Below are 26,488 nucleotides of genomic sequence, written 5' to 3'. Positions count from 1 at the left end.
CAATCCCAGTACAATGACACTGAACAAAGGCTTGTGCCAAAGCAAATAGCTGTCTTAGTGTGGCTTGGTTTGGAGCTTTGCTCTGTTGGGTTTAGAGCTATTGTCCTCCAGCTCCTGGCCTTTCATCTGCCACAGCTGAAATATTGTGACCTGATGCAAAGCAGAGGTGTAAGCTAAAACTGCAAAGAGAACTGCAATATGCCTGACTTTATTTAAACTTTTTTTGGTGGTAAAGCTTCTCTGGAGGGAGACTCAAAACTATGAGGTACTGAAGCAAGGAGGCAACTGGTTTTCAAGAGAGACCCTGAGGGTGAGCTTGGGACTGAAATGAGGTATAAAGAAATGTGTATAATTCCAGTCAGATCATGGAAAATGCAGTTAGCCTGGTTTGCCATAAGTGGAAGCAGCTTGTAAGCAGAAGTGGGGTGATGCTTTCTCAGTGGACTCAAGACCACCTGGTTTAACAATAATCTATGTGCTGCATCCTGCAGAATAGGAAGTTTCTTTGTGGGGAGTATGATCCATAGGGAGCTTCTTGGCTTAGGCCCAGTTTCAGACCACAGTTTCATAACTTACATGTACATATGTATATGCAGTTTATGTGTACAGTGAGCAACTGGGGTAAACTGGCAATCTGGGCTTGAGGTGGTGCTTGTAGCATTCCTGGGTGAAGTTATGGAGCAGACTAAAACCACAGAAAACCTGACTGCCATGGAGGACAGGTAATCTCTGTCCTGGGAAGCTGACTCAGAGAGGGTCTAGAGTGGGATGGAGATGTAGGATGCAAGATTTGGTGAGCTGGGCTTTGAGTGCCTGGTTCCCTGTGTGCAGAGGGAGGTGGTGAGTGGGAGACAACAAATAGAAGTGAATGCTTTGCCTGTCATGAGCTCTAGGACTGTGGATATTGAGTTTCAAGAGTTTGCAGGCATCCGGCCTCCCACAGCATGACCTGAAGGGATACTCCAGGGCTGTTTCAGCCCCACTCCACCAGCTGGACCTGTGTTGCATCCTTCCCTGCCCTTCAATGCATGAAGCAACAGCACTCATGGCACTTGGACATGGTTTGGTTGTGAGCATGGCGGTTGGACTCACTGATCTTAGATTTTTTTTTTCCAACCTTAAGAATTCCATGACTCGATGATCCTTGTGGAGCTCTTCCAACTCAGCATATTCTGGGATTCTATGATTCTATGAAATACCTCCTTGGCCTCCTGCCCTGGCTGGCATCAGGTGGCATGTAAAGCTCCCATGTGTGCTAATTAAACACATTTAAAGGGGTGCTCTGAGCTGTGACAGTGTTGGGTGCTGCAGGCCTGGCCCTTACACCCCCAGCAGCAGGGACAGTGGGGGATTTACAAAAGCAGGAGGGTGGGCAGGGAGTTTTCAGGTTCCAGCTTGTTTTGGGATGGCTGTAGCGCTGTTACTAAGTGCCTTCCCCCACTGCCAGCTGTATTTGCTGGTGCTGTGAGCATGTGTCAGCGTGACCTGGCAGGATTTGCCCTGAGGAGGAGAGGAGAAGCCCCCAGGCCTTCTGCCTTCCCTCTGCTCCCCATCCTCTCCTGGGAAGGCAAAAAAAATAGATCTTGGCAAGATCAGAGGATAAAAGTTGCTGTGTCGGGGACCTAAAAAGAGGTTTGGTTAAATTGGTGTGGGAAGATTAATGATAGGCTTTCTTTTCTTTTTCTGTCTTTAAAGCTGGAGGCAGGGGGGGGACACAAGTTTGCTTTTCACAATGTGTGTGTCTGGGGCTCAGCCAGCCTCGCTCCTGGCCACTCCTGGCTCCAGGACTGCCTGCCCATGCTCACCTCCTTCCCTTGCTACAGCTAAAGGCATTGGAAGGAGGAAAAATATAAAACAAATGGGACTGCATTTATGCTGTGGAGAAGGAGGAAGCAGCCACCAGCATCCTTGGCTTTTCCTTGTTCCCGCTGGGTCTCTCCACCGCCTGCATTGCCCATCCTGGAAATGCCATGGGGGTTTCCACAGCCTCCCAGATTTTTGGGCCTCTTTGAAGTGCTTTGCAGCCCTTAATGTTCTTGTTTTCTGTCTTGGTAGTATCTTGCTTCAGCTGAATTCCCATCTTCTCCTTGGCAAGAATAACTTATCTTGAGTGCCCCATTTCATTGCCCAGGGAATATTAGATGTCCACTAGGACATCCAAGGCCATCCAGGAGCATCTCCCTGCTGCACACAGGCATTTTAATTTATTCCTGTTTTTCACAGCTTATCTGTAAATACCAGCAAGGACAACACCTTGAGGAGCCAGTCCATACCCTTCCGCCGCATGTGTCCCAGGAGCTGCTGCTGCAGCCTGCTCTGGTGTCCTAGTAGTCATCATGTGCTGTGGGGTGCTAAATCTCACTCCCAGGGGTCTGCAGCACATTTGGGGTCCCCTCCCCTTCCTCTGCCTTGAGCTGGGGCCAGCCCAGGGTTCTGACAAGAGGCAAATGCCCCCCCTTCCAGGAGCACCGAGGCACCGCTTTGCGTGCACAGGGAGGTGCATCCCACCCAGCACTCCCCATCCAGGGGCTGCTTCCCCCCGTGCCACTGCCAGCAGAGCTGCTCTCGGCTCCATTCAACCAGAACAAGCGGCAAATTAACCTGACCTAGATCTGGAGAGGCTGACAGTTGTGTGTGCCCTCAAAATCTGTGCTCTGGAGGCAATGCAGGGAGAAATCTTGCCTATTCTCAGAGAGGAGAAATAGCTGCTTATTTATAACTGTCTGGAAACCTGCTTCTCATTCCCTGGCCACCCAGAGCTCGTCCTCTTCCATGCTGCTCTTCATCCCTGTGCTGGGAATGGCTTGAGACATTGGACAGGTCTCCCCATCCATCATGACGCTGCTTCTCCTGCTCATTCCTATTTACACTAACCAGGCACACATTTGCCCACAGCAGGGCACACTGTCCTATGTCTCATCACCACTGGAAAACCTTCCCAGAAATCCCCTCGGGATCAGGAAAACGCCCTTGGGGGCTGATCCTGCGGGTTGGCTGTCAGGAGCACACCTTTGCCTGGCAGCTGGGGTGGGCTCTGGCCCTCAGCTCCAGCGCTGCCGGTCCGAGGGCCGCTGGGTTCCTGAGGGATGGGACCAGCTCGCTCCTGGTGCAGCCGGCCGTTGCCATGGCAATGGCAGGATATTGCTTTCTTACAGCCTCCTGGCTCGCACAAAGCCAGCCAGCTCCAGCTCTGCTCAGCACAGGGATGTGCAGTGCATACCAAGCACGCCTGCCTTTCCTCTGTCCCCAGCTGGGAGCCCTCTCCAGAGCATGCGGGGAAGAATCAGCGGGAGCTGGAGCTTCCTGCCTCTTTCCCACGGCTGGAAAACCCCAGGTCTTTGCTGCCTACTCTTGCTCCCAATGCTCATGTACCGATCCCTCCTGCTTGTTATTTCCTCCGTGTTTTTCAGTGGCAAAATTCAGCCTATGCTGCTTTTTCCACCTCCTGCCTGTAACCTACTACAGGTGGGGTACTCCTTAACCTCTCCAAAGCTATGCTCTCCATGCATACCCTCCAGTGGTGCTGGTCACTGCTGTCCTGGCTACCCTGGCCAGAGCATCCTGACCCCAAGCAGGATCTCAGAGATGGGGCTCATGACACAGCTCTGAAAGGCTGGATTGAGGATCTGACCTCAAGCCATGACTCTGAAAGCTTTGGGATGCAGCAGGCTTGTTTCTTGCCTAGCCTGGGGGCTTGGTCATGTTTCCTCAAGCTGTCAGAGCTGCTGGTGAAAACTCAGCTGGATGGTGTGGCTGGGTGGGGGCACCAGGGCAGCAGTGAGTGCAACAGGAAGGCAGTCATGAGTGGCCAGGCCATGCTGTACATCAGCCACACAGTGCCTCAGCTCCTGGTTGTGTTGGGTTTGGCAAAATGCACCACATGAATGAGAGTCCTGGCTCTTGCCTGACTGCCAGCCCTCGTAGCCAAGCCCTGAGTCCCTTTGCCAGTTTCAGCTAACATGACTTGGAAACCTTTATGGGTGTTATTTCCCCATTGTGAGAGCCTGAGAACCAAGTTGGTGCCTGTTCAAAGGCTGCAAGTTCAGCTGAGTCACATGGTTAGCCACTAGAGAACCTACACAGGGCTTCAGGAGCCCTGGCATCCTCAGCTCTGCTCAGGGACGTCCTCCACTTGAAACAAAACACCAACAGCATCTCTGTCTGAGCCACAGATGCTTGAAATCCAGACAGAGAGGGAGCACCAAAGTCCTCCCTCTGCCAGGGACCACAGACTCCTCTCCCTGGAAGAGGACGAAGGCTGGTGATGGTAGGGTCCTTCCATGCTGACAGTGAGCTCCCAGCCTTGACAGCATCACAGAGGTGCTGTATTCTTCAGGGACAGCAGTACAAGTTGTTGTCTTTTTTTTTCCCTGCCTTTGGGAGCTGTGAGTTGAGACTTAATCATGTGTATAGGCACAGGGTCTTCCCAAGCATGCTGGACCCTTGTGGTGCCTGTGGCAGGCTGCTTCCTCACCACTGCCTCTACACCATACACAGCCTAGACACCACACTGCCTGCTCTGAGGCTGCTGGGGCCTTGAAAATCAGCCTTAATTACAAAAAAAAGCCCCCAAAATGCACTCAGCTTAAGATATCTGTCTGTGCAAAAGAAAAACCGAGGAGCTCCTCTTTCTGATTTTCAGGGGTTGTATTTTCCAGCATAATTTAAAAAAAAAAAACAAAAAAACAACACCATAATTGGCTTTTTGTTTTTCCAGGGGTAGGGGTTTTCTATGTTATCTCAGAAACTAAAACTCCTGTATAACAGGAGCTTTTCAGAAAGATGCATTGTGAGAGCACAGGGAAAGCCTGGGATACTGTGCTGGTGGGCAGAGGGTGGTTGGGATGTGCTGTACCAGATGTTGAGGAGTACAGACGTGGCAGTTGACCCTTCTTGGCAGACTTTTTGCTCTGCATATCCCTGCTGCACTTAGAGCATCAGGGACAGCTCATGAAACATCTCAACCCAAGGACGTTTGAATGAAGGGGGACCCAAAATAGCCTGAGACATGAGAAGGGTTGGGGATGGAAAAAAAAAAACCCACCCAGTAATAACTTCTCCAGAAGTGCTATATGTAGACTGATTTGGTGACTTCTGGAAAGAAAGAGCTATGAAATCTGAATGGCAGCTCTGGCTTGACATCCTGAGCTGAGCCTTCCTTGGGATGCTGCCTTGCAGAGGGGAGCTGGCTGGTATGTGCCCCCAGAACATCCCTGTGCTCTTGCTGGGATTGTCCCAAATCTGAGGGTATGAAGGGAACACAAATCCCAGACTTCCACAAACTGGGACAGGGGGAAGCAAGCCCTATTCCTCGTTATGTAAATTTGGTTTAATTTCATATGCTTCCTCAGGACTCTCAGAGCAGAAACTGGGGTTTTTTTCTCTATTGTCTTTACTGCCTCATCCCCTCTGCAAACATTTGAAATTTCCACTTGGAATTTTGTAGGTAGCCCTCTTTTACTATACCTTTCTCAGTGTGCTGGGATTTGGTATTTGCTTCCCACCTCACCCTCTCTGTATATGGATTTGGAAAAGAAAGCTCACCCTGCACCATCCCTCTCTCCACAGGTTATCCTGAAGGACCTGGAACTGCTGGCTGAGATTGCTTCTTCCCCAGCAGGACAGACAGAGGAGGGGCACGGTCCCTCCGATGGCTCCGATGTGCGACCTGGCCCAGTGGAGCTTCATGTCCCAGCCAGGCCTGGCCAGCTGAGCTCCTCCAGTGAGTGCCTCCCTGCTCCTGGGCTCTCCCCATGTTCCATGGCACCAGTCAGGTTTGCTCAGGCAAAAGGAGAAGCTTATTTTATAGTAATAAATCAATGTCTTCATCCCCTCCCAGCATGGTTTGGGAATCGAGTCTGCCATGGCACAGACCAGGGCACTGCTTTTATTTTTGCTGCTTTTTCCTCTAGTTTGTGTTTTGAGGATTTAGGGCTCAGTTTAGCAGCAGGATGCCCCAGAGGCCAGTGGAGAGATGTCATTGTTGTCCTATTTTTTATGGGACCTTGGGCTCCAGCCTCTTTTCTCCTTCTAAAAGCCCTCAGAGCCCTAGAATCAGTGCAGGATAAGATGCTGGCTGCAATCCCAGATCTCCAAAACATCCATAGATCTGCAGAGGGATCCCTGTGCCAGGCTGCCCACATTGGCTATGAACTGTTATGTTGCTCTGTGTGTCTGGCAAAACCTCAGGAGAGAGATGAAGAGGGACGATCCTATTTTCTGGGGACTTGGGAGATTAAAAAAAAAAATAACCTTTCATTAATTATCCTGCACATGGGGAAATTTTTTTCACCTTCCCTTGTCTGTGGTTCATGCTTTACAGTTGCTTGGCTTCTCCTTCTCCTCCTCTGCTGCTATTTAAGAGCCTCCCTGTTGTACTCCCCAGGCCAGGTCGTCCCAGCCAAAAGCACGTTTCATGTGAGCTTTGGATTGCAACCCGAGCACTGAGCCAAGGCTGCCTCTCCCTGCAGAGGATGCAGCCACAGGGCCTTGCAAAATCACCACCAGAGTGAGAGGCTTTGCTTTCCCATCCTCAGGCTTTGTTTTCCCTGAACATCCTGGATCACTCACCCCTCCCTCGTCTTATAAATGTCTGCACCAGCAACCAGCTCAGGTCTTTGGCTGTTCAGGGTGGGATTTTTTTTTTTTTGTGGATCTACCTGTTTTCCTGTTGGCAGCTTTTCTCTGCAATGGAGAGGTGAGGGCTGCAGAGCTAGTGACCTCCCTGAGCTTTCTGCAAGTCTCATCCATCCTCCCACTGTCAGAAGTGAGACTGCCTGGGTGGAGCAGCTCCTGCAGCACTGGCCAAGCAGCTGAGGAGCTGCAGTTCAGCTCGCACTGATGGTTGTCTGAGGTTTCCTTCCTTCTGGATGATCTAAAAATAGCAGGCTGGATGGCGTGGATCCTAACGACTGCCCTGGCCCCTGTTAGCTATCTGGAAGGGCAACTTGGCTTCACTTACTCAAGTGTAACCTTTAAAAAGAGTCTGGCTCTCCCCTCCTGGAGTAGATCTGCTGGAGCCAGAGCTCCCGTTGCCCTAGGGTGGGACAGCTTGCCCCCACACAGGTCCTAGTGAGATCTGGCTTCCTCACCTATTTTCCTCTTTCCTATAATGCACCAGAAAATTGTTCCTTAAGAATTTATTTGGAGCTGAGCTTTGCAGGGTCATTGGCTTTTAACCAAAGGCAGATGTTTTTGGGGAAGGGAAAAAGGAGCTGGTTCATTGGCCTTGGGTGTTTATCATGGCCCCAGCCCCGTCTGGCTTTGACCACCCAAGGCTGAGACTGGATGGGCTGCTGGGGAGTTCCCCCAGGGAAATTGAGGGTCAGAGCTGGGCCAGGACCTTCCTGGATTATGCCTGGAAAATCAGAGGCTCCTGAAAAATACTCCTTTTGCCAGAGGATTGCTTTTTGGAGCAGAACCAGTGGCCGGTGGAAATCCCCATGTCTGAGCATGGTCCCAGGTGGTGAGAGCGAGTGAGCCAAAACTCTGCCATTCCCAGGCAAAAATCATGAGGTGATGGCAACAGAGAGAGGGTATACCCCTTTCTGGAGTCACTGGTTTTGTACTGGCATATATGGGATGATTCCCTAAGGTGCTGTGGTTTGGACAGTGCTGTATTGGCAGTAGGATGGATGCTGTTTCCCCATTAGAGTGGGGGCTGCAGGGTCCCAGCACTTCTCCCCAGGGTTAAATCTCTCCATTCCCTTCATCCACTTCAGACTGAGTTGCCATTGAAGTGGCAGTGGGAGGAGAGCTGCTGAGCTATTCCAACCCAAATCCTCTCCTATCCCAGAGGCCCTTCCAAATGTGCAGTTGGTGGCTTTGCAGGTAAACAAGCAAGGTCACCCTTTGAAATCCTTGAGCTCGTGGCAGATTTCCTGCTGTGCTCTCTGTCCTGGCGCTCCAGGCTTTGCTAGCCAAGCAGTAAGGGCAGGAGTGGAGGTGGAAGGGGCCAGTGCCCCCATGGTCTTCCCCGCGTTTCCTCTCTCTCCCTTTCTTCCCTCGGGATGTGTTTATGCAGTTGTTTCCCTGCCATTGAGTTTGGTTTCCTTCAGATGCTGGTTGATTAGTCAGGAAAGCTGTGTCCCACTTCCGCAGCCCGTTCCCAGCTCCAGTTTTTATTTAGCCACTTTGTTCTCCGGTTACGTAAGGTCAGCTGCCCTCGACGCCTTCCCCAAGCACAATGAACTGGGGCCAGCCCAGCTCAGCACTGCCAGGGAGACCCAGCATCTCCTCCTGACCTGCTCCGACTGCCCTGGGAGAGGGTGGCTGGTTTTGGCCTCCAGGAGTGTCTCCTTGGTACTTTCTGCCCACTTTTCCAGGGATAAGGGCTGCAGGGCTGTGCCCAAGAGCTTCCCAGTTTTTGGAGTGATTGTGCAAATGCCAGTCTGGTCAGTACAATGGAAATCCAATGCTTGCTTTGCTTTGGGAGTGTCTTTTCTAACCCTGTAGAAGTTGAGACAAGTAGCAGATGACCTGAGAGTGGTTGTCACCAAGGTGAGCAGGTCAAGGGAGGTGGTTCTGTGCCTTTACTCCATTCTGGTGAGACCTCATCTGGAAGACTGCATCCAGATCTGGGGCTGTCAGCACAGGAAGGACATGGACCTGTCGCAGCAAGCCCAGAGGAGGTCACAGAGATGATCAGAGGCTGGAGCACCTCTACTAAGGAGACAGATTTGGAGTTGAGGTTGTTCAGCCTGGAGAAAGTTCCAGGAAGACCTTAGAGCCTCTTCCAGTGCCTGAAAGGGCTCCAGAAAAACTGGACAGGGACGTGGGATAAGGCATGGAGTGACAAGACATGGGGGAGTGTCTTCAGGCTGAAAGAGAGTAATTTTAGATTAAGTATTAGGAAGAAATTCTTTATTGTGAGGATGGAAAGGCACTGGAAGAGGTTGCCCAGAGATGTGAAGTGCCATCCCTGGAAGTGTTCAAGGCCAGGTTGGATGGGGCTCTGAGCAACCTGGTCTAGTGGGAGGTGTCCCTGCCCATGACAAGGGGGTTGGACTAAATGGCCTTTAAATGTCCCTTCCAACTCAAACCGTACCATGATAGGTGGAAGCCCTCCAGCCTCATCTACAGCTCTGCTCTTCACAAGAGACAAAAGCTCATTCCAAAAGGATGCTAGACCAGCTGCTGCCTTGCACAGGGTAACTCTTGCACACATCTCTTCCTTCCTTTCTGCACAGCTTTGTAAGGTGAAGCAGTTACAGCCCTTTGTTTCCTCTCCAGCTTGGTCCGGTCTCTCCTGCCTGGCTTCCTGCCGGAGGTGGTGGGGACAGTGCTGCTCCCTCTGAGCACCTCATGCTATAGGATGTTTACTGGGAGTCTGATTCCATATGTGGAGTCACTAATGTGCCTGAGGTCACTGGTTTCCACTGGCAGACCATGGAGATCCCATAGTCACTAGATTACCCTGGAGGAGACTGCTAGAAGTCCCTCAGAAATATAGTCTCTTGAGTTTAGTCTTGCTGTATCCCCCCTGGAGAACATGCAGCATTCCAGAGTGGACATACTCTGTTTTAGGGGTTTGCTTTTGACATATCTTTGGGAGGATTTTATTCTCAGTGAGCCAAACCACTCCCTTTTTGTTGTCTGTCTGACACAACTTCAATTGTGTCATTGTAGATCTGCAGAGGTGGCAGCGTATGACAAGGTCTCAACTCCAGACAGTCTGTAAAATGTTAGGGCAGCCTCTGCAAACATCAGGTGAGAGTCTGTAGTGTGCAGGAGGTCCATGAAAGGTAGAAAAAAGGTGACTTCTTGTCAGATGGCTCAGATTTGCTAAACTGCTATTTCCAGTGTTAGAGAAGGATAAAAGTGAAACCCTTCCTTACTCATCCTCCCCACAAAAGGCAGTGAGGCAGATGACATCACACCATTAACCACTTGCTCTTGAAGGAGCCAGTTTCCAACAGCTTTTGTAGAATCAGGAGTGTGACAGCAAGGACCAGAGGAGCCAAGCAGGCAGGAGAAAAGAGAGCTGTCCTGAGTGCTCCAAACTCAGCAGTGTGGTTCCTGATGTTTGGTGTCTGTGGCATCTCTTTTCCTACTGGCATGAAGCTGTTCAGGAGTGTTGATTGTCAAAAACACTCTTCTGCTTCTTGAGGAGGAGAGGAATTTGAAAGAAAGGCTGATCTGTTTGTTTTCCTGGATGCAGTCTAATAGAGGAGCTGGGATGCCTTGGAAAGCCCCAGGAGAGACCATCCAGATGTAGCGTTAACTCGCCTGGCGTGCCTCCAGGTATCCATCCCTCCTGAGATGGTCACAGCACACAGCCAGCCAGAAAGCCTGGGGATTCCCAAATAACAGCTGGGATTACTGATTTGTAGTGGTGGACAAAGGAGAAGTTGATGCTGTAGATAAATCACTCGTAGCCAAGCTTCCTTTGGAGTTACTTTGCTGGGCTGCCTCAGTTTCCCAAAGATGTGAGGAATTTGTGGGGTGAGGTGAGGAATGAGGTGAAAAACAAACTAGCAGAGTGAATATTGGTGTGAAAACAGCCCAGCAAACCCCATTGCTGCTCATTCCTTCAGGTTGTGTTCTGTATACTTCACCTTTCCATGCAGGAGCCTCAACCCACTCTAAGCTCACCATGAAGCTTATCCATTCCTGGTTTGCATCTCTGCTGGGTACTTTGTGCCTCTAAACAATGGCTGAGCTATACCCTTGCTGCATTTTTGCTTATTGATTTACCTTAGCAAAGAAAAATGGGGCAGTAGTGAACTGCTAACCTTACTAGGAAAACCATCAAGATGATCATTGCCTGCTGCCTTCCTCCAAGGCAGCCATGAGCACAGACCCTGCATAAGGTGGGGGAGAGCAAGGAGCAGCAAAAGTTTCATTTGGCATCAAAATATGTACCCTAACCCATCTGGGACCCCCTTTCTGTCGAGATGTTGAAGTCTCAGGAATTACAAACCCATGGCTCTTTAGCCAGGTAGGTAGGGGAGAAATATCCCTGTGTGTCCAAGCAAAACCAGGCTGAGCACAGCTCCTGGCTGTACAATCCAGAATTTTGGTGGGTTTATTTCGTCAGCAGCATCCTGTGCTCTGGAAAGGGGAGAGTGGAGGTTTTCCAGAGCCCAGCTGAGCTGCCGACATGTTCACATCTGTTTCCAGCTACGCCCTGCGCTGGCTTTCTGGGAGGAGGAGGGGAGGATTTGCCTTTTTTACGGCTCTATTTTTATCCTGCTCCGCGAGGCTTCACCACTCCGTGTTTGCAAAAGCTAAAATTCAAAACATCCTGGGGAAGGCTGCCCGGGGGAGACGCTGCACAGATTCCCACGTCGCTGCCCGGGGTTTCGCCGAGCACCATCTGGCAGTGCCGACTCCCACGCCGCTGGCGCTTGGGCCGGCTCAGGGCTCGCGGACCAGCTCCGGCTGCCGCCGGGTTTATCCCTGCTGCTCCCAGAAGAGCTGGGGGGGAGATCATTCTCTGGGCTGAGCTGGAAACATGATGCCTTGGGGAAAGCACTCGGGTGGGAAGGATGCTTGGCCTCGCCAACTCTTAGCTTACCCTCCCTATATCCGAGCTGAAATTGCTTCAATTAGAGATTGCGGTAAATCATTTTAGCTAAACCACCGCAAATACCCTTGTGGATACTCTTTAACCAGCTTACCCAGCTTTAGCTCGCTTCGGAAAGGATTCAATTCTGCTCCAATCTTATTTCAATTTGGTTTCAATGGAGTTAAGCAAGTCCACACCGGTTTTAATTAAGACTAGTTTGAAACCAATTATAGTAAATTAATAGAAGTTATGTTTTATGCCAGGGTGAAGTTCAGAACTTTGTGGCTGAGATAGGAAAATCCAAGTTCGTGTCGCAGTCTGCCAGGCTCACCCAGAGCAATGTGGGGACACTTTGGATACTGTAGGTCTCGACACAGCTCAGCCCATCAAGCAGCCAGACAGCCTGAATGTTCCAGGGTGATGTACAATATATATTTATAAGGGCCTTAATATAGATCCCTAATTGCCTGTCTTGGTTGATTTATAGTGTGGCCACGCAGGCGATGGGAACAGCGTGAGCCGCTGGTGAGCGCTCAGGGAGGCACTGGGGGTTTGCAGACATTCGCTGTGCTCCACTCGAGCTGGCACTCATGGCTGGGGGAACAGATGTTGGTATTGACTTAGATGATCCAAGAAGCCTGCTTGTGTCCCTGGCTCTACCCCAGTCTGTGAAGGGAATCTGGGGAAAGGATTTGTTAGCCTGGCATGCTGGGATGCAGAAGGTTGCTGTAGCCATTGATAGGACAAGGGATAATAGTGTAAAACTGACAGAGTATGTTTAGCTTAGCTATTAAAAAGAAATTCTTTATTGTGAGAATGATGAGTTACTGGCACAGGTTGCCAAGAGAAGGTGTGGCTGCCCCATCCCTGTAAGTGTTCAAGGCCAGATTGGATCAACCTAGTCTAGTGGAAAGTGTCCCTGCCCATTGTGGTGGGGTGGGAACTAGATGAGCCTTAAGATCCCTTCTGTGATTCAATTATAAGGACCCAGGCTGATGTGGACTCACTGCGGCCATATAGCTGCAATTCCCACATGCCTTTTGTCATGTTTCACTGCTCTGATGTTCCGCTGGGCCCAAAATTCCCATTTGTTCCTATTCTAGTGGATGTCTGGACTGAGTTTCATCATTGCTCTAAGCATGGATCTTCCTTCTTCCAGCTCCCTCCTCCACACCAGATTAAAAAAAAAAAAAAAAGCAGCAGAGCTGTGACGTGCCACCAGCCCCAGCTACGTTAACAGCAGATCTGGCAGGTTACGGATCTGCAAAGTCTTTTGCTTCAGGGGAAGGGGGAGAGGTGCAAGCTTCAATTAATTATGCCACAGTTTTCTTAACACTTCTTCCTGCTTGTCTCTCGTGCTTCAGAGAAAACACTTGACAAGCTGCTCCTACAGTTCTGTCGGGCTGGGAATGCCACTGTGCTGAGCTGTAACCCGCAGGGCAGCAAGCTGAGCTCTGGGCTACGCCAGGAAGGGTTACACCATGGCACACAAGGTGCCAGCCACTTCCTAGACATCCTGTAAACAGAGCAAACGGGAAGTTTGGAGGATTGGGAGGCTTTGGAAAAGAACTGCTTTGCCTGCTTGGAAGAAGTATTGCCTGTTTAAGCTCCATCTGAGGTTTGGTTGAGCCTTTTACAGCCTGGCAGACCCCAATACCCTGGTTTCTCACTCCCAGCATTAGCCCTAGAGAGCACTGGCAAGGCTGCTCTGGCATGGTGTGCCACAGTGGAAACCTTCTTTAGGAACATGCAGGCATAGCTCCTGTGCACCAGGTGGGCAGAGGATGGAGAAATGATCCCTCTGGAGTTCAGTCTCATTGCTCCCAGAGGCAAAGGATGCTGAAAATGCTCCCTGGAGTAGGCATACTCACATGTTTTCTTCTAGGAAAAACAGGGCACATACTTGTTTTCACCATCTCTGTATCCCAGTTCTTCCTTGCTTCCAGGCTGGGCAGAAGGGTCCAAGGTTCAGGAACCAGTTGGTGAAAGACAACAGCAGTACTGAAAGTCCTGCAGACTAGCTGGGATCCCCAAGGCAGTTCTGACTTTTGGATACTCAGCTGATCCAGCAGGTCGTTCTTAGTCTCCAGCTGAAGATGCAGGAGATGCTGCTCCACTTCAGAGCACATATCTAAAGGTGCTTGTGGCTGGTCTGTCTTGCAGCCATACAGCTCCATACAGCTTTGTCCTGTGCACAGCAGAAATGCTGGTCCTGTGAGGGAGGAGAAAAATTGCTGCCTCCTCCTGTTTTTCCTTTGGGATGTGTTTTAGGATATGTAATGTTTGGCTGGAAGACATGCATGACAATGAGGCAGAAAGTTGGCTTGGCTTTGTAGGGGGAACACTGTGCCATTGATGCTGCTATGGGGCTCAGAGAGACTATTTTTGGGGTCTTGAGAAGAAACTCCAAGATGAGAACTTCCCCCAGACAAGCTACAGCACTGGAGCATTGTTAGCTGGTGGGAATGAAGATGGGATGTCCTACCTGCTGCTAGCTTGTATTGCAGCGCAGCCAGGTTTGGATGTCTCAGAGTTGCTGAGAAAATGGGCAAGAATGTCACTTTGCAGCTTTGAAAGACAGTTTCTGCCTGGTCCTCACCTGCCTTCCCAGGCTCTGCTGGGAGAGGTTTCAGGCTGAGCTGCAGCAGGCACAGTGGGAAGGCAGATCTGCCCCATGTCACCTCCAGACCGTGTCTCTGCTCCCTTTAGAGCAGTGCTGAGCAGCTGTAGTGACGACACGTGGGGCATGGCTGCATTTTCACACTGGGTGCTCCCTGCCTTCCAACAAACACACCTTTGTTTTGGAGCACATTGGCTTGGCTGGATCCCTTTTTTTTTCCTTTGCCCAGATCGTCTTCCGTGCAGCTGAGGGGAAACATGATGCGATGGTGAACACTTGTGCTCGGGGAGCTGCCTGCCTCAAAGCCTGGTTTGGGGTTACAGATATACCAATGGGTGGGTGAACACACAGCTCCAGCAGGAAGAGGACACCGGGTTCTGGTCAGGATGACCTTGTATTTCATTTTCCTTTTTTTTGGCTCTATATTTTCTCTTAGATGTTAAATCCAAACCTGGGGAAGCTGCCCTGCATGAATCTCTTGTGTATCATTGGGAGAGGCAGGATAGAAAACAGACCAGCAGCTTTTCCATCAGCTTTCCTGGGCTTTGGCAGCTTAATTACATCTTTAATTGGCTGCTCCGTGCTCCGCTGAGTGTCCATAGAAGCAGACAACATCCATAAATCAAACTGCTCAGGTTTCCTTTGGTTATCTGATGGAAATAGTGTGTGGAGAGTAGCCTTGGGGTGCTCGTGTGTGCTGGCTTCTCTCCTTAGCACAGTTAGATGTGGCCTTTCTGAAGGAGAAATTAGGGAAGAGAGCTCCCCTTTTTGCAGAGTCGCCTTTGAAATGCTCTCTCCAAACATTTGCTTTGAGCGCTGTCCTGCTAAATAAACCATCTCCCCTGGGGTTTCACTGTGGGAAAAGCAATCTTTACCTGCCAGCTCCCTGCTCTTTTGTTTGGAGGGGATATTTCCCTGAGCTGGCAGCTGCCCCTTTCCCTCCCAAGAGTCTCAGACCAGGAGAATCCCTAAGCCTGGAGCTCTGCTGTGGTTTGACCAGTACTTTATGGTAGCCCTGGGGCACATTGTATATGACACTTGTACCAAGTGGCTCCTGCTCAAGGAAAATCACATCACCAAGTGTAAACCAGTGTCTGTGACACACACCATGAATGTGTGTGTCTGCCACTACATGCACACTGGGCTTGGGGCATCTGTGGCTTATGGGGTTGGATTACAGGCTCTTCAACTCACCAGCAATCTGGTGGTTTTGGGATGAGTGTACATGCCATATCTGAGGAGATGGGATTGGCTCAATTTAGAGCCTCAGGCACTCCTTCTTCTAGCAGCTACTGAAGCTGAATAGCTCTGAGATGAACTCCCAAAAATCCCATTTTAACCCCAGGTGCTGCTTCCAGGGCTTCACCACCATAAGATGCTTTCTCTTGCGCTGGAGAGAGCTAGGACAGGGCTGGCTCTGCTTGAACCAAGCAGATGTGGTCATATGAGGCTTGAAAATCTTTCCATGCCCCTGCCCTTGTCATCTCAGTGCTGTGACCATGTGATAAGAATGTCTGCTCTCTCATGAAGGCTTTGGCAGCAGGGCCCTGGCAGCTCTAATTTGCTCTCCCCTTGCCTCCCCAGGTACAAAAGGCCTGGAATGCTCACCCTCCACCCCCACCATGAACTCCTACTTCTACAAGTTCATGATCAACCTGCTCAAGCGCTTCAGCACTGAACGGAAACTCCTGGAAACCAGAGGAGCCTTCATCATCAGGTCAGAGCACCCCACCAGCCTCACTGAAGCCCCTGAGCACCCCTGGGACGGATGGGACGGGGATGGCAGGGTCAAGCAACCCAAGTACTACATTCATTCAGAGCCAAAACCATTTCCTCAAGCTTCCCTCGCACTCCAGCAAACGGTTTTGGAGCAAATGGGATTTGCCTTTCACATGTCAAGGCACCATATTTCTCTCTCCCATCCCCGGAGGCAAAGTGGCTCCTTATTAAACAATGTTGTCAGAGCCTGTTTCGTTAAGAAGCAACTAGACCAGCCAGAGCAGGAGACAGGCTTGCACTCGGAGTGCCAAGCTGAGTGAATCCCTCCAGCCGGCTTGGCAAGATGCTCACCCATCTAAAGCCATGTGTTTCAATGCATAGAGTTGGGAGATTTTGCTTCAGCTTTTTAAGGAGAGCCAGGGGCTGGAGAGCCAAATGTTGTGAAGGCTGGAATGCCAAGTGTCGTGGCAGCTGGCAGGCAGTCATCTTTATTGCAATAAAATCTGGGGCAAGGGATATCCATTCCTCAGCTCGCTGGGAAGCAACAGGGTTAATGGTCGAGGCAAGGTGGAGAAATCAGTGAGGAGGTTGGTGGAATCAGCTGGCAGGACCCTGGGTTTTCCTCCCTTGCTTTCAGGGATGTGGCGTCAAAATGAACAGGGGAAGAGTGTGAGATAAAAGCCATGCTTCTGTGGGAGAAAAGAGCCACCTCTCCAAAGGCACAGGCGTGTGCCAGGTACTGATGAAGAGGTCCCATCACTGCAGTGGGAAAATACAGCATGCAGAGTTCCCAAAATTTGCTAAGCTGAGCTGGGTGTGGAGTTGTATCTGCTTAGACAGCAATTTTTGGCCTAAGTGTGGATTCATCCCAGAGACAATATCCCACTCTGAGTGTCCACCCTCCTCTCACCAGTCAGCACAGCCCCTAGGATAAGCCACCTTGGCAAGGAGGTGGCCTCATGCTGTGTTAGGGAAGTAGGGTGACCAGAGTGACAGTGAGCCTGGGCAGGGTCCCATCTAAAAGCTCTCCTGTACCCTCCAGCTTTTTCCCTCCAGCTCTGGCAGGAGGAGCCTTGGCTGGCAGGCCCAGCTTTCCCAGCAGCCAGCCAGAGGTGCGGTGGGACTGGCTCACAGCAGCTCGGCAAGCTGAGGCTTTTTACAGTGACTCATGCCCCAAAAAATCTGGTAAAGCAAAAAAAAAAAAAAAAAAATTAAAAAATAGACGACTCTGTCCTTTGTCAAGTCACGTTGTTGCTCATATGGGGTAGATGCAGGACTGGAGCCAAAGTGGTGGTTCTGGGAGGGTGAGCCATGCCCTCAGGTACCAGTGATTAACTCTGAAACCTACCGATGGCAGGTAAAAGACTGGTGTAAACTAACATCTCTGCTGCTTCCAGAAAGAGCAAGATGAAAATAGAGGAGAAGAACTTTTACAGGACTCTCTGGCAAAGATTGATCTCTTGCTGGAGAGTCTCAGTGAATGTGCGAGCCTCATGGAGCTATTTTTAGCCACTTTTCAAATTGAAGCCGTATGCGCGTTCCCACGTTACATCCCTCCCCTGTCCACAAGCCAGCTCAGCTGTTTTGCACAGCAGGGTGAGAAGCCAGCCTCATGTTTGACTTAAGAGATGCTGGTGATGTTTCATTCTGAGCTGAAGAGTGCAAGGGGGATGCTTGAGAGACTGGGACAGCATCTGCTGAAGTGTGGTCCAGGACCACTGCTGCCTCTTTCCCAGGCTGGCCTGGGAACACTGAAACAAGGAAGGAAAATAGACCTGTTACGTTTAGGCAATGATTTCCAGCTGAAGGATTAGTGTTCACAGGAAAGGGAAATGGAGGACAGGGTTTTATTCAAGCACAGCACAGCAGTTTTCCCTGTCACGTTGCTGGTGGGCAAATTCAAAGGTCCATGAGGTCATGTAGGGGATCTGCAATTAAAGGCAGTTTATTTCTAATCCAACTCAAGTTTGTTCATGCTTGGTTTCTGACTCTGAAAGGACTTTAGTCACTCTCCTGATATGTCCTCAGAGTCCCAGAGACAGAGGTTATAGTACATTGCATGCTTGAGGATGGGAGTGGGGTTTGACCAGTGATCTCTGCAGGAGGTGGGACCATCTCTTGCTCTGTAAGGATCTGTGGTCCCCAAGACAGGTAAGACTGCTCCAGAGCCTGCCTGATGCTGGGAGATGGGTGAGAGAAGTACCTGCAGCCCTCACTGGCAGAATTCACCCTTGAAGCCTGGCTCAGGCAGAGATAGGGGCTCTGATGGGTGGTCTCACCATCAGTAACCTCAGTCCCAAGGTAGGTATCTCGAGATGCTTTGCCAGAGAAGACAGTGTGGAGCTAAGTGGAAATGCAAACTTCCTTCAAAATAACAGGGAAACAGCTCCAAAAACTTCTATCATTCATAAAGAAGTATCCAGGGAATTTTTTCTCCTTTGCCTGTGACTACCAGGCTGGGCATAACCCAACACTGGCATGTGGTCCCTCTGCCAGCACTGTTTGTGCATCAGAGGGATGGATTAGTCTGCTGCCTTCCCAAGTGGGATCTAATGCCCATCAAACCATGGTGTGATGGCTCATCTGTGCCAAGGGCTTTAGGATTAAGATCCCCTCAACCCAAGCAGACCTCACAGAGAGAAAGTCTATGGCTGTGGTGGAGCTCACATGCCCAGCTGAACCCCAGCAGAAGCTGGACTTGATGATCCTTGTGGGTCCCTTTCAACTCCCTGTCATCTATGACCTGTGAGAAAGGAAGAGCAGCATCCAGGAGAAGGCTCTTCATAGCTGTTTAGATGCTTCATTAATGTCTGAGCAAAGGATTTGCTGAGGGGATTGCAGTGGTACGAGTCCCATAGAGTCTCATGCTGTCCCACCCCTCTCCCTTGGGGAAGGAGGGAAACCTGCTCCCATGATCTCTTCCAAATATTTATTTTTTTTTATTTGGCATCAGTTTTGTGCATTGCAGCTGACAGGGCTCCTTTGGGGGTCCGTTCTCTCTTACTCTGTCACTTGTGACCTTTTTTAGGCTGGAAGCCAGTAAAAATTAATCTGCCTTCAAAACTAAGAATACCAAGTGCTGCCTTCTCCTCTCAAGCCAGGCATGCTTCCACTCAGACATTGCTCCTAAAGTGTTGTCAGAGGCAGGAGCATCAGTTACCTCCCACCTTGATAAGCACATCTGAGGCCTTCCACCCTTCTCACTAATTGCCCTGGCTGGCACGTGGCCGTCCTGGATTCACCAGAGCCCTTAAGCAAGAAGCAAATATTCCCATTCAGCTGCTGACCTCTTGGAGCAGCAGAAAAATGCGGAGGAGCTTCCAAAGCATCACATGGCTCCCTGGAGCAGCAGGCTGTCCTCCAGGCAGGAGCCCTGTGCAGGGAAAGCTGCTTGGCCGGTCAGGAGGCAGGCAGCAGAGCGGCACCGAGCTTTTCAGCTCACACTGAGATTTGCAGGCTGGATTTAATTCCTGTTGGTTGGTACCAGTGCAGTGGGATGGGGGGATTAAGGGAGAGGTTAAGCCCTACTGCATGGACATCAGTGTTGCTGCTCAGAGCACAGTGTGGGGAGAGGGCTGGCTGTCCTTGCAAGGAGCTGTCTTCTCCCCTCAAGCAGCCCCCAGGGCTGGTTGTGCAGTTCCTGTGCTGTCCCCAGGGTCAGGCTGAGCTCCAGGAGTTGGTTCAACTAGCTAAGTCAAGCCTAGCACCAAACCAGCTGGCGTTTTGCTGCTCTCTGAGATGGAACAGCTCAGACATTCATGGCTGATGTACCTTGCCACAGCAAATGAACTCTCTGGGGTATGGGATGTGCTTGAGTGGCTGGAGACATCCCTATGCATGTCGTGTATGGATGCTTTGAAGCACAAGGCTTAATTTTGAAGCCCAGCAAGGCCATTTTCTTGCAGAGCAGTGGCACCCTGGGGCAGAGAGGACGCCTGAGTCAGCACTTTGCTCCTCAGGCACAGCCTGCACGCAGGGGTTGTCTCAGCTTGTTTTATAGAGCTGTTAAATGAACCTCCCCACTGCCTGGCACTTTCTCACAGGGTGTTTTCTGAGGTTAAGCTGCTTGGAAGAGGCCCTGGCATGACTTTTCAACCACCTGGCATGTGATGTACCTGGTGAGACTTGTCCATTTGACTGGGGATGGTCCTTGGCCTTTGGGGGTGTGCTTGAACCCCAGTCCCCAGTGGGGACTGGCCAGGAGGGCTGGCTGGCTCTGCATCCACTCTGGAAGACACAGGCTGGAGCATATAAAGGTTGTTCAGCCAGTTTATGGCATTAGCTGCAGAGCTGGAAAATCCCAAGTCTCGTGATGGGGCCACAGATTTATACTTCCAGCAGACGGGAAAAGTTCACCTGGCTGGAAATTCTGACTGTTCTTGAGATCTCAAAGCCCTGCTGGGATGAGGCCAGTGGAGAGCTGGATAATGAGGGCAGAGCTGAGGACAAAGACTGGCAGGTCACACTGGGTGTATGAAGGGCTGTACAGATGCCCTCGAGGCTGGGGTGGCCAGTCCCTCTTTTTGGGCATGATAGGGCTCTTCTGCCTCTGAGAGTCTGACTGTACAACACCAGTTTCTCAACATTGAAAGTATTGAAAAAGACACAAAGTGAGTTTGAACCTGCTAACCAGGATGAGGAGTCAGAGAGGAGGGGAGCAGAGGGCTGGAGGAGTGTGGAGCACTGACATCCATCCGATGCTCTTGGCAGGCCTGCAGTGAGGTGTGTGTTAAATCACTTCTGACTGGCCTGCCTGGCATTCCCAGGGCCCTGCTCTGTCTGGGAGAGTGGGAAGGGAAGGGCTGCCTGCCAGCATCCCAGTGAGCAGGGCTGTCAGGAGGGAGTGGGATGGGGGTTTAGCTGCAGGTTTGGACAGCAAGGGATGCACTGGGGATCCTGTACAGAGCCAGTGGGTGTTTGTTTTGGTAATAAGGGCCACAACCACAGGATGCCTCTAAACTGCAGTGAGCCAGTGTCCCTCCAGCCCCATCCTGCCTCCCACCTCATCCCTAACCTTGTCCTTTCCTCCTGCTGTGCTGTCCTCACTTCCCAGCCCCTCACTGGGAGAGGCTGAGGAGCTGGGGCTAACCCTCCTCTTCTGCCAGGCCTGGATGCTCTTGAGCTCCTCTGGACACACATTTTCCTTGAGCAAACACCCCAGTACCCCCTGATGATCTGGAGGCACCCAGTGCTGGGATGCAGGACCCACTCCTGCTCCTTCCTTTGGATGTGCTGATGCTGCCACTGTGCCCCCTCCAGCTCCCATTGCCAAACCCATGCCCTGAAAATCCCTCTACAAGTGAATCAGGGCTGGAGGGGGGACACGTGTCACCTCTTCCTCTCTCCCACCCTCAGTGCCACTGCAATGCAGAACAAAACCTGCGTTTGTTTTTGCGGGAACCATTTGGCTTGTACTCAGCAAAGTGCAAAAAAAAAAGAAGGGGAAAAAAAATGGAGGCTCTTTGATAAACTGTGATATGAACTCGGGTAAAATCCAAACAGCTGTGAGTGCTACAAGGGAAGCTTCTGTGTCGGGAGGCAGCGAGCCTGCGAAAATCCACTGCTCTGCCTGCCAGGATGCTCGCTGGCCGCCTGCCCTCCGGCTTTAATGAACTGTGCACTCGCCATCCCCCTCCTCATGCCTCACCGAGAGGAGGAACAGGAGAAAGCTTTTTAGTTTGGGTTTTTTTTGTCCATTTGCAAAGCAGAAAGAGGGACTCCCTGTCACACGAGGCCCCGGCCAGGCACAGGGTGATGGAGCAGGGTGCTGAACATGCCCAGTTCTGCAGAGGTCAGTGGCTTCTCCTCGCTCATCTCCAGCCCATTCCTCTGTGCCTCCTTTTAATTCTCCCTGCTCCCCAAAATCACCTCTCCCCAGTTTGCCATGTAAAACCCCACGCCTGGAGATCCAGAACAGTGCTACAGTGATGTGGTGGCAAACAGGCTCTGCTTTCCTGCATTCTCCCTCTGCTCCAGACTTGCACTGTGAATGCCCTCCGGGGTCTCCTCAGGTTCCTATAGGATTTGGAAGGAAACCAGCAACCCCACTGTACCTCCAAAAGCCCCCAGCTCTCAAGCTGCCTCTTTTACATTGCACAGTGAGCTCCACAAGCCCACAGGAGCATGTGTTTATTGAGGTTTTAATTCACTGAGGCTCTGGGACATCATTCTGGACCCCCTGATACCCTCCCAGCCCCATGAAGCAGGAGCCAGAGGAGGGAAAACCCAGTTTCCACCAGAGTAGAGGTTGTCTCTGGAGTCACAATGCCCCAGCAGTCAGCAACAGCATGACCTTCACAAGGGAGGAGCCCGGTTGCCCTGTCAAAGGATTATCCCTGCTGGGAGAGCAGGAGCTGGGTCAGCCCTGGCCACCTCCCTCCTGGGGCTGTACCCCCAGGGAAGGACAGGAGATGCCTCCACAGAGCTGCAGGGACTGGATGAGCTGGGGTGCACCAGGTCCTGGAAATGAGTTTGCTGTGCTAACCCAGCAAAGCTGCTCCAGGAGCAGCCGTACTTGGAGTTGCTTGGAAGGGTTTGATGGGTTTTCCTGTAGAAAAATGGGAACCACATGTGAGCAGCAGTGGGCTGGGACTAATTTGGGTCAGTGAGAGGGTGGAGGGGAGGAAGGGGAAATGTGCATAGGAGAGGAAAACCCTCACAAAATATCCAAGTTCCTTCAAAGGGCAGGTCCCCAGGTAGGGATATCTGCTTCCTCCCAGCACTTTCCCTAGGATCACAGCAGGAATGCTGTGGAAAAGCTGGCTGTGGAAGGAGGGAGCAGGGAGAAGGCAAACTGGACAGTGGGGAGAGGAGCCCACAGCTTCCCTGCTTGCTGACTGTCATGTTCTGCAGAGCAGGGATTCAGCACAAGCAGCTTCCAAAGTCTCCCAAATTTTCTTTGCCTGGCTGATGGGGTGACGACCCTCATCATGGGGAAGCAGCTTAACCTGTCTGATTCTGCTGGCTGGGCTCAGGTCTTCTGATGGTGCTTCCTTTTCTGGCTCTGCAGCTGTGACAACTTGGTTTATTCATCTCTGTGAAGGGAAGAGCCAGGACAGGAAATCAGGCTGAGTAACAGTGGTTTTCCCCCACCTGTCTTCCAAGGGATCTTGCTCAGTTATCCCCAGGCACAGGGCACACTCAGTTAAATCTGAGCTCACCTCAGCCAGTGGGTCCAGCTGGGCACTGCTCCCAGGATGGGATGTCCTCAGATAAGATATCTCTGGATGGGACATCTTTAACCACCCACTGAAAGCACTGAGCTGTGCAAAAGCCACCTTGGTTGGAGTTCCTGCCATTCAGTGCTCCTTCCCTTCATGCATGAGCTGCTCCTCGTGTTCAGGTGCACCTGGAGCTGGTCCCCTCAAAGCACTGGGTGCTCTCTTATGGTCCTGGCAGGGCAGGGAGCATCCATCTGCTCTCCTCTCATGCATCTATGGGCCTGGGAGGGTTTAAGGAAGAAGGCTGCTCAGACTGTATCCCTTTTTGGGATCCTTCCAGGGATCCTGGCTCAGAAGGCAGGGCAGGCTTTGGGATCCAGTGCAATGCTGAGAGGCAGCGGGCACAGAGGCAAGCCTGGCACTAAAGCTGAAATAGCATCTGGGATATCTAAACCATGGCATAAATGGGGTATTTTTTCAGCTGACACTTGAGTAGGAAGTGCAATAGGGCTCACTGAGTTATGGGCACCTCCTTCCCTGAGCTCCAGGATGTGCTTGAGTTGTTGGCAGAAGAGACGAGGCAGCTTCACCTCTCACCCCTGGGTGTGCTTATCCCTGAGCCATGGGACACTGCCACCTCTTCCCAGCCCCTCTTTTCCTTCCTTCTGGAAAGCTTCACTCACAAAGACAGAGTGTATTCCTGCCATAGTCTATCCCTCTGCTTTCTGAGGTCTAGAGATAGCCAGCAGGACCATTTTCCCTCAAATTTGCCTTCCCTACATTGCCATCCAAAGGCTCATCCATCTCTAGGACAGCAGCCTGCTCCTTGGCCATGCTTTTAGGAGCAAAAGCACTTTTATTTCTTCAACTTAAAGCAAAGTGATGGGAAAGGGTGAGCACAGCTCCCATCTGTGTACAAACTGCGTGCCCTGGACAGGATCAGTCTCTCCCAGCTCCTGTTGCCACAGCTTTGCACCCGCTCCTTTAACCTATTTTATTTGCAGTGATGAGAAATTATAGGGGGAGAAATAAGGCGCTTGTCAGTTTTCTTGAAAATTAGGCCACAGCTGTCAGCCTGAAAGGGAAGCGGACGTCTCGAAGGAAGGAGCTGCTGCTGCTGCTGCTGCTGCTGTACGGTTCTCCCCCACTCCCAAGCCAGCCCCTACCCTTTCTCCCCTTCCCAACAGAGCTTGCCTGAAAATATCAGCACCCGGTGTCAGTGCCCCTCTGGGAACAGGTTCTGGAGGGCTCACTTGAACATGAGTTGTTTCTCTCAGCTGTGGTGGTGGCTGGAGCCAGGCACGTGCTCTAATGCTGCTGCTGGCGCCTCCTGCCTGGTGCTTGAAGCCCCAAGAGCCCAGGGCAAGACTTGCATTTGCCATCCATTTTGCCATCGAGTCACTGGCAAGTTTAAAAGTTGGAAAATAAGTGCTTTGGGCAGGTAATTTTTTGCTTTCCTGGAGGGTTTGGAAGGGGAGGTTTGCCTATTTTTCAAGTGAGCCTTTTGTACATGCTCAGATGTTCCTACAGGATTTTGTAAGCTTTGTAGGTCATCAGTGACTCAGGTGCTCAAGGCCAGGTCGGATGGGGCTTGGAGCAATCTGGTCTAGTAAAAGGCATCCCTGCCCATGGCAGGGGGGTTGAAATGAGATAGTTTTTAAAGTCCCTTCCAAGCCAAACCATTCCACAATTCTATGGGCAGAATAGTTTTATCCATAATTCACTATAAAGTTTCCTCAAGGAAAGTCCTGGCACACCAGTCCAAGCTTGAGCAGCTGGAGACTGGTACTGGTTGTCTGTGTGGTGGGCTTTATCTTGGAGGAGCTGGCACATTCATCTGTGTTACGCTAAAAGTTGGGCCATACCTTGGAGTGGACTATCAGGTTTCCAAATTTAGTTGTATTTTAGCTTCTGGCCCATTCCAAAGGGTATTACTCTTCTTTCTCCTTGCTACAGCCCTATTTCCCTCTCCTGTTTGGTACAGAGCTGCAGGTATCTCACTGATCATAAAAATATCCAGAGGTGTTGGATATCTGCTTGGAGAACTCAAGGTGATGTCATTGAAGGGCACTGCTCTCCAGCCATGTCCAAGGTGGGAACAAGGCTGGATTCATCATGAGAGGGCACATCAAGGTGCACGTGCCCAGCTTCAGGCTGGACTGTCAGCTTTAGTGTGCAGCAGGGCAGCCATCCTGCCAGGCAGGACAGGACCTCCCACGGCCTGATGTCCAGGGGAGCACCAGGAGGAGCAGAAGCCACGGGCTGAGGCTCTGCAGGATCAAGATGCTGTTTCACCAGCTGAAGCTGGCCTGAAACACTGATGTACATTTGTGCTGTGTTCTCTCAGGCATCCGTCCTGGTTGCTGTGGGGATCCCCAGGGATCCCTGGGGAGCGCCTTTGGCTGAGGCAGCCAGGCCAGCGCTGAGCTGGCACCGCGGTTGTCACTGACGGCTGCTGCCAGGCAGACGCTCCGTGGGAGGCTTTTCTTGTTTGCACTGAAACACTCTGCACCTTTCCCTTTTCAAGCAAAGGCATCGCAGGGCTTGTCTCCTCCAGCTTTCCCAGATCCACACATCCCCTCCCAGAATCCACACATCTCCTTCCCAGATCCACACATCTCCTCCCAGGATATGCACATCTCTGGTCTGCAGCTTTCACTAGTTTCCCTGGGGAGATTGATAACCATTGCAAGAAACCAAAGCTGATGAGGGTCCTTCTCCTCCCCAGACCTGCCTTCTGGACAGAAGGAGCTCCCCTGCTCCTAAACCTCACAAACCCTTCAAAATCCTTTACATAAAATGCTATGAATTTTGTAAAGCAGGAGCTGCTGGGGTTGCTATGGTTTCCCTTGCCCAGAGGAGCAGCTCTGGAGCCTGGATTCAGGAAAGGGGGGGATTAAAATGGAGGACTGGGATTTTCTTTGCTGATATGGAGGGAAAGGATGGGACAATGACATCCTCCTGCCTTCCCCACTTGCTCTCTTCTCCCCTTCACATCCTAATTTTATCCATGCTTTCTCTGCAAATTCCTAAAGGATCCCAGCTGCTGGGCCAGGCTGGGGATGTTGCTTTTGCTGGCAGGAGAATTTCAGGGGGATGGGGAGGGGCAGTGGGTATCCCAGAGGCTGTGGATTTCCTGGTTAGGTGGGTTAAGCCAGGGCATCTGTTGGAGAGCCTGGGGTGTGGAGGAAGGGTGGGGAATAGCCTTTGGGAGGAGAGAGGAAGGGAGCAGAGGAAGAAGAGGGTTGGGAGGAAGTATGGAGGGGCTCTGCCCTCCTCACAGCTGTGGAAGTTTTTTTGAGACCCATGAGCAGAAAAGTGGAGCAGAACCCCTCAGAGCATCACTCCCAGGCCTCAGCCAGCTCCTTCCACAGCTCAGGCTCTGTCCCAGTTGCTGGAAATGGGACGAGACATGATCCTCTCCCTGCTGGGGCCCCGTGTCTATTAGCCCAGAGCTAATAAAGCGAATCACTGGTGCTT

The 26,488-nt window shown here is 51.3% G+C and overlaps 1 protein-coding gene across 1 annotated transcript in view; it reads left to right on the top strand.

The window, feature by feature from the left end:
• The window catches only part of VAC14 (VAC14 component of PIKFYVE complex), a 59,547-nt gene that overhangs the window by 22,834 nt on the left and 10,225 nt on the right, over positions 1–26,488 (top strand). Inside the window, exons 13-14 of the mRNA XM_054640591.2 lie at positions 5,569–5,722; positions 15,714–15,846. Coding sequence (XP_054496566.2) covers positions 5,569–5,722; positions 15,714–15,846 — 287 coding nt within the window. The remainder of the gene's footprint in view (positions 1–5,568; positions 5,723–15,713; positions 15,847–26,488) is intronic.

The sequence above is a fragment of the Agelaius phoeniceus genome, chromosome 12, assembly GCF_051311805.1.
Source record: "Agelaius phoeniceus isolate bAgePho1 chromosome 12, bAgePho1.hap1, whole genome shotgun sequence".
NCBI classification, from domain to species: Eukaryota; Metazoa; Chordata; class Aves; order Passeriformes; family Icteridae; genus Agelaius; species Agelaius phoeniceus.
The sequence above is the reverse complement of the archived record's forward strand: the minus strand, read 5'-3'. Positions and strand labels throughout refer to the sequence as shown.